The sequence below is a fragment of the Apaloderma vittatum genome, unplaced genomic scaffold, assembly GCF_000703405.1.
Source record: "Apaloderma vittatum isolate BGI_N311 unplaced genomic scaffold, ASM70340v1 scaffold18185, whole genome shotgun sequence".
NCBI classification, from domain to species: Eukaryota; Metazoa; Chordata; class Aves; order Trogoniformes; family Trogonidae; genus Apaloderma; species Apaloderma vittatum.
The window spans coordinates 1-7,734 of NW_009718998.1; the positions used below are offsets into that span (position 1 = coordinate 1).

A 7,734-nucleotide genomic window follows, 5' to 3' on the forward strand; every position below is an offset into this window, starting at 1 on the left:
GGTGCGGGGCCTCCCGGCCCGGCTGTAGCGTGGAGCTGGGGCAGGTCAGCTCCGGGGGAGCCCGGACGCCTTTTCTTGGCTAATAAATAACCCCTGCGTGGCCAGTCCTGTCTTCGTGTAGCGCTAAAGCGGCTCCTCCAGGGCTGTATTTGGACACTTGAGATGTCAGGGTGATGGTCCATGGGTGGTTTCAGATTGCGAAGCCGAATATAAATGACTTAAGAAAAGGATGGGCAGTTTCTAGGGGATTTTTTACTGCTTCATAAAACTATGGAGCCGCATTGGATCTGGTTCTTCGTCTGAATTTGTGGATCCACCCCATTACATGTGGCAGAGGTGAATTCTGAGAGCAAGTGGCTTTCTTGGATCATGGATCTGGCAGCCTGTGCCGAGACAGAGCTCGGATGTCTTGCTGAGCTGCAGCTGGCTTGTACAGAATCACTGAAAAGTGTCAGCAACCCTTGGTTAATGAGCCAAGGCTAGTTACTGTCTCCCTTCTTTTTAAATGTATTTCTGTCTATTAATTTTGTTTTCCAAGTAGTACTTCAATGGCAGTAACTCCTCTGCCTGATGAGATGTTAGTTTGAGAGACGAATTATTTTATAGTTTTAACACTGAAGTAATGGTTTTTGTGATTCATTACAAGTGAAAAAATAACAATGCAAAATGAGCATAAATAGCTTTTAGTTGTGTATCACAAAAGCACATGAAGCAATATCATGGTTTTTTCTTTGCTTTTTAATATTCTTTAATATACTTTTGTCATCCTTTGTCATTGAACTTTGTGGTTGATAGGACTGGTGCCATTATGCATCTGTGTAGATGTCTCTTGTTTCTTCTGTATCTTTAGTCTGCAGTTAATGGATATGCATGTTTTGGTGAAGCAAGGGTGAGCATAGTTTCAGATAGCAGATTTAAGGTGGCACTGGTTGATCATGCAGGGTTTTTTGGCACTGGTTAACTGCCTTAATTCTTGGCACAGTGATTTAGGATTGCAGGGTCTCCATCTCCTGCCCAGCAGTGCTGAACACAGCGCATGCTGACAGCGTGTCGGTGTGGCTGAGACTGGTTAGAGTCTGTTTCACTCCTTTGACAAAGAATTGATAGTTGTGATTTGGGGCATCAGCAAGTTCATTTTTTACAACATTCTGGTGGTGTGTGAGTTCCAGCAGTTCCTGAGTGAGAGCCGGTGAAAACTTCTGCATTTCTCTGAGCTTTTTAAATTGCCCTTTGTTTACATATAAGGGTAAAGCCGTCAACCTTGTGCTACCAAGGTGATGTTAACCCTGGCCCTTCAGAAGGTTTTGGTGACCCATTGGGGCTCTGCGCAGGTCGGTTCCAAATGACAGTGCTGCGATGTTAATACAGCAGTCCGTGCCAGCCAGTATTTCTGGTGATGATACCTCAGTGTGGTTTGGGGAATAATGAAGAGGTCATTCCCAATAGGCTGCCATTTTTCAGGAGAGGAAAGCGTTTATTTAGAAGACTCTACAGCTTGCCCTAAGGATAGTAGACCTCTTCCTGGCTGGTTTTATTTACTTTGCAAACGCAGCTTCATGTTCTTGTAGAGTCTGTGTATCACCTCTCAGGCGTGACTTTATTTTGCAAATCTGAATAGATTCTGTCAATAAAAAGCTCCTCGAATTTTGAGAGTCATGAACTGAGTGATAGCTGGTGTTCTGTAGCGGGACTTGTCCTTGCTTCTACAGTTCCAGGAACAAAGCAGCTTCTAGTGAATGTCTTTTGGTGTAAGTTGTAGTAATGACTGGTTTTATCCATTGATGCTGTAGTAGTTAAAATGACGACAGCAGCGAGGCCAACGTTTGAACCTGCGAGAGGAGGAAGAGGAAAAGGTGAAGGAGACTTAAGTCAGCTATCCAAACAGTATTCCAGCAGAGACCTTCCTTCTCATACTAAAATCAAATACAGGTTAGTATTGGGTTTTTTTCATTTTACAGCTAAACAAATTGGGAATAATTTTTTGTTACGAGCCGTTCTCTGAAATTTCACAAGAGATGCTTATGTGCTTGTCACTGAGCCAACACCAGAGGTTGTGCGGCAGCGCTGAAGGAGCAAGCTGAGAGCACAAGTCTCTAAAGCAGACCTAGGAGATGGAATGCGTTGCAAGTGATTGGAAAGGCTTAATTTTAGTGGCATTTATTACTGCTTATGGAAGTGCATCATCAGAAGAATGTGAGATTTGGAGACCAAATGTTTCAGGCAGTGGAGTGGAAAGAGTTGTCATTGGGAGTGAGCCACAGAGGGTGCAAGCTCAGCTCGCAGACCAAGATGGGATAAGAGGAGTGAAGTTGAGCTTGTCTTAAAAGAAAAACCACATGATGTATTTGGCAAAGGACCACTTGGGAAGGATATTAAGAGGAGGCAGAGAAATCATGGAATAGTGTTCAGGCAGTAGTACCTGTGGGAAGAGCTGATGTTAAACTCTGCATGTGGTTCGTTTAGGTTCCAGGAGAGGAAATTGCTTTAATCTTTGAGAAAGAATGAGATCTTTGGAGTATTTTCTGCTGTTTGAAATGCATAATAAATCTTCATTATCCTTTTGAAAAAGAGTCATTCTGATACAGCTACCTGGAATTTAAATGAAATGTGTCAGCCTAAAAATGTTCTTTCTATCTAACTGGCGTTACCCGTGTCAGTGAAATTACTGTTAAGGTCTTATGTTTGCACTTCTTGGCACAGATGTTTACCTTTTCACTGCTTCCCTCCTGCCCCTTTGTTTTTTAAAAATACATACAGTTAAGGAAGTTGGGGTGTTTTGGAGAATACCAAAATTAATATCACAAAAAAGTGCTGTCAAATGCGGTTTATTATGGGAAAAATTGCCGGTGGCTTGCTTCTTTAAACAAAAGTGGGTTTTGGAACACCAGTCTGTCTCTGTGAAAGAAATGTGGTGACAAATATGTACAGAAATATAAGATATATGTTTTAACTAATCCCTCTGTGTGCATGAGAGAGAGGGAGATGCAGGAGGCATTAAGTGTCTTCTGTTATTTCTCCAAAAATACCTAACAAAGTTGTCTGTTAAATTTCTAGGACAGCATCATTGCATGAAAAGTTCAGTGTTTCAGTCCCGTTGATGTTTACTTGAATGACACAGAGTTTGGGAGGATTTTATGGCTATATCAGGGATTCCAAGTTCAGGTTTTTAATTAAAAAAGCAAATGAAATACTTCATAATGAAGACAGGCTGCGCTCACAATGTATTTATAATGGCTCAGGTCTGGGTTTCTTCCAAGCACTCTGATTTCCAGCAATGAGTTCACAGAAAGGTGAAAGGAATTGCTGCTTGTTTTTATTCATTAGCTCTTTTCAGGATTTTCACAGAAAATTCAATGCTCTCTGGGTGGAACTTAGGGTGACTCAAATATAAATAGTCTGTTGCTTTTGGCCTGTGAGTCTTATATAAAAGAGGGAAAACCATATATTTGCAGTATTTTTCACTAACACTAGTGTTTTGCCTGTTTTCCCAGCTTGTGCTTTTTAATGGTCATGGGACATTATCAGGTAGGCCTCTTAGAGGGGAAAAGGCTTATGAAAATTCTATTCTAGTCTTGGTCTTATCTGTAAGCCTTAGAGCCTGGGTTTGCAGCAGCCACTTTGGATGATAAAACAGTGAGGAAAATTGACTCTAATGCTCGTGGATCTCTGCTAGAACACTGAGATCGGGCTGCTGGAGAGCAGAAGATGTAGACGTAGCTACAAAAAGGAGATGTAGTCATACCGGTTTTGTAGGAATTTATTTAGGGTTTTTAAACTCATTTGAGAGCTGGAAGGAGCTTGTGAGTGTGTGGTGTTGCATGGCTCTGTGTGTGTAACGCGTGCACAGGAGGGGGCTGAGGAATAACCAAACGTATGGCTATGTGGTCCTCAGTTCTTGTTCTTTATTCTTACCTGTTCAGCCCATGATTTATTGGCCTCCTTGAAAAAATTTGCTCCCGTCTGCAGACTGTCAACTTCAGCTGGTTTTCTCCCCGTTTCCTGTTGTTCTAGACAGGCCACTCAGGATGCTCCTGAAGAGGTGCGTAACCGTGATTTCAGAAGGGAGCTGGAGGAGAGAGAACGTGTTGCTGCAAGAGAAAAGAACAGAGACAGACCAAACAGAGGTAAACTCAAAGAAACAAAAATCTTCATGCCTTTGTGTGATGTTGTTCTTGCACAAAACTCAGTGTTGTAGGGAGTTTGCAGGTCGCAGACGGCATGTCATGAGAGTAGAATTCAGGGAATTGGCCTGATAGTTCAGAGCTGTTGACCTGCAAGGGAATGTCCACTGGCTTTCGTGTTGGCTTCGTGTTGACAGAAATCTAGGCCAGCCGGTGGCAAAGCATAGGCCATCAACCAGACCAGCTGATAAAGTATGATTATAATGAACTGGCAACAAGAATGTACAGCTAATAAAGGGCTTTTTTTTTTTTTTTGGTAGTTGGACAAGCGAGACAGGAAGGAGAAAGGGAATGACTCATCTTCTAGTGTCACAGCACCAGTGTAACAAAAAATCCATTTTCAAACTGTGTGATTCTGTTCAGATATAGTGCAGTGATAATTAAAGTGAAAACCAAAGGGGTTTTTTTTTAGAAATACTTGTTATTTGGTATTAAGCTTGACAAAATTCAGGTACTTCAGGTTTAGGTGCGATAATATTGTGGGGCTTTGGAATTCACAGAGGAAAGCAAATGTGGTTTAGACCAAACTAGCCAACAGTGGTCTTTGAGGTTGCCTTCAATGGGAACCTGTCAATTGGATATATAGAATAAGGATATTTCTCCACAGCTATTTTTTCTGCTGTTCATTCTTCTTGAAGTAATGACTTCAAAAAACTTCTGGAGGCCAAATTGTAAGTTTGGGGATGTTACTGCTTCCCTTGAGGATATCTACAGGGAAGGAATTAGCATGGGCATTAAGATAGAGAAGTGAGGGAAAAATAAGTTTAAGCTTCTGTCTCCTACTCTAATGCAAGACAAATTATGAAGATTTTTGCTTTCTGATATTAGATGCTGTTGAATGAGTGACTTAGTCACTTTTGTTTTCTTTAAATCTTATGCCATAGAGCACACAACATCATCTTCAGTGTCTAAGAAACCTCGACTAGACCAGATTCCTGCGGCAAATCTTGATGCAGACGATCCTCTTACTGATGTATGTATCTTTTTTTTTTTTAATGCCTTATTTGCTTTCATCATTCTGCCTTTGGGATTTGCGGTTAATGGAACATGTACTTTTAGGTCCGTTAAAGATTTAAGGCAGGTTCCAGCATATCTTCCTTTTACAGTTACTCTACTGTGGTGGAAGTCCAGGGTGGTTCAGAGGATTCTGGCCCATGCTGTAATGGTATTCTTGTAAAACACACAAAACCTAGGGAACTGAAAATACCACTTAAAGTATGGGGAAGGGGTGACTTTTTAGACTTGGTCAACAGCTGAGTGAGTTAGAATTCGCCAAAGGTAGAACTGTTGAGATATTGTCTGCATGAGCAGTGGATTCTTGCTCTTGGTTCCTCTCTTCATGCCAATTAATTGCACAAAGAAGCACAAAATGTTTTGTCTTTACTGTACAAGAACAAATAAATCAGATGTATTATATTTGCTGCTGTTACAAGCACCCACGTACTTTGGAAATTAAGCAGCAGCAAATTGCAGCAGTAGCTGGGCTGGGCGGATGGGGGCTCTTTGTGGCAAATGAACTGAATGAGCTGCTGCTTATTTCCATTTGTTGCTATTAGGAAGATGATGAAGATGAAGATTTGGAAGACAGTGATGATGACGACACTGCAGCTCTTCTGGCTGAACTGGAAAAAATCAAGAAAGAACGAGCTGAGGAACAGGCTCGAAAGGTAAAATCTCACTCATTAACAAGCATTTGTTCTTTGCAAACTCACATTTAGTAAAACTGGTGTCCCTTAAGCACTTGGAACAAGTAGGAACTGGTGAACAGCATAAGTGCTCTTCAAATTTCTACCCAGATGTGGTGGATTTGTTCTTCTATCTAGTAATTGCTGTCAAGAATTTTTTTCTTTAGTAAGCATAAGACTATGTTACGCAAACATTTTATTTGCTTTCCCAACACTTTGTGGAGGCAGTGAGTCAAGATAATCTTGCTTTTCATATGCAGGTTCTTTGAAGACCAAATTGCATAGTGGCATTAGGGAGCTGCATACAGTCTGGTGTATTTTAATTCATTAACTAGCTTTGATGAAACGAGAAATATGATTTTTTTATGAAATAAAAATGATGGCTGCGAGTTTTGTGCAGTAGTTGCTTGTCCACAGTATTGGTGCCTTGGCGTGGAGCACAAGTTGTAACTATGAGACCAGAACTATTTTCATGTGATTATACACAGACAAGTTTATTTGAAAAATGGCCTGCAAAAATAAGTAATAATATGACATTCTTTTCAGAAATTGGCAAGTCAACTCATGGTGTAGAAACACCATGTTCTGCCTTTGAAAAGGGAGAGAAATTCCTGTAGTTAGAGATTGTTTTCCCTTGAGCAGGACCAAATCCTGTGCCCTGTTGGCGAGATCCCGCACTTCCTTGGTGTAAGAGAGATGGTTGGGATGGGGCGTTAGCAAAGTCCTTGATTGATTAATGGGGCTTGTAGGGATTGTGTCTGGGAATAGTCTGTGTAGTCAAACTGATCAGGATGAAGTGCACTGGCTCTGACATTGTATTGCAGCAGAGTTTAGAGTCCAGGTGTTTCATCTCTGCTACCAAAATGCTTCGCCTCTGGTGGAGCAACAGAAGTGGGGGATATGTGCAGCATTCCCTCTTCTGCTTGTACTAAGTGCTTGCTTTATTTCAGTAGGGCTTAAATCATTTTAGTGCTTTTCAGAAATGTTGCATGCTTCAGTTTGAATGGGGTTTTTATGTTTTTATAAATAAGATTATCCTTTAAAATAAATGAACAAAAATGCAAAGCAAACAAACAAGCTGTCCAAAAACTCTCCAAAAACCCCCAAGGCACCTGTCATCTTCATGTAAGGTAACCTGAGGTGTTTTTTAGGACATGCTGAATAATCACTGAATGTTGATCAGGAGGCTCATCAAAGGCTGCTGTGACAACTTAGGGTTTTGGCGCCTCTGAACGACTCGTAACCTTTCCTGTAGCTTAACACACATGCTTGTAGCTTCATGTTTTTTGTGAACGTTCTCCAGCAGAGTCAGCTGGCAGTGCACAGGGACTCGCATCGAACAGGCACTAGGAACAGCTGGGAGAGAACAGGCAGTGATGTGGTGCTTGCCTGCTCTTGGCTAACGGTACAGAAACTGACCTTTAGAATCGGCAAGGCCTGTAAAAGCAGCGAGTGTAGTTTTAGAGGTAAGTTGGAAGGCAAAAAGCTGTGCCATGCTGCTTTGGTGCAGAAATCTTGCTGTTAAGAAGACTGTCGATACTCTATTTCGGCCCGTGAGTGGTCTTTTACATTTAAGTGTGCCTGAAAGTGTCCCTCATGTCTTTATCTAGACATTTGAAGCACATCACACAGCAATGAAGTTGTGTTCTGCAGTAATAACATGGTGAAAATGACTAAAAACACTGGCAACAGTTCTTCCACGTATTCCTTGTGAAATGGGCTAAACTACAAATTAAGGACAACGGTGTGAAGGAAAGGCTTCTACTGCGGTTGTCCTTGCACAGCCGTTAAGATGAAAGCTTAGATCCTATGGATTTTTTCACTTTGCTTAGTTGAAATTATGCATCTAGATTAAACAGGGTAACTTG

At 41.4% G+C, this 7,734-nt stretch overlaps 1 protein-coding gene across 1 annotated transcript in view; it reads left to right on the plus strand.

Annotated features, from left to right (window-relative positions):
• The first annotated feature begins 1,790 nt into the window (after positions 1-1,790).
• Positions 1,791-7,734, plus strand: part of CWC15 (CWC15 spliceosome-associated protein) — a 13,984-nt gene continuing 8,040 nt past the window's right edge. Inside the window, exons 1-4 of the mRNA XM_009870474.1 lie at positions 1,791-1,929; positions 4,012-4,124; positions 5,066-5,154; positions 5,738-5,848. Coding sequence (XP_009868776.1) covers positions 1,799-1,929; positions 4,012-4,124; positions 5,066-5,154; positions 5,738-5,848 — 444 coding nt within the window. The 5' untranslated portion in view covers positions 1,791-1,798. The remainder of the gene's footprint in view (positions 1,930-4,011; positions 4,125-5,065; positions 5,155-5,737; positions 5,849-7,734) is intronic.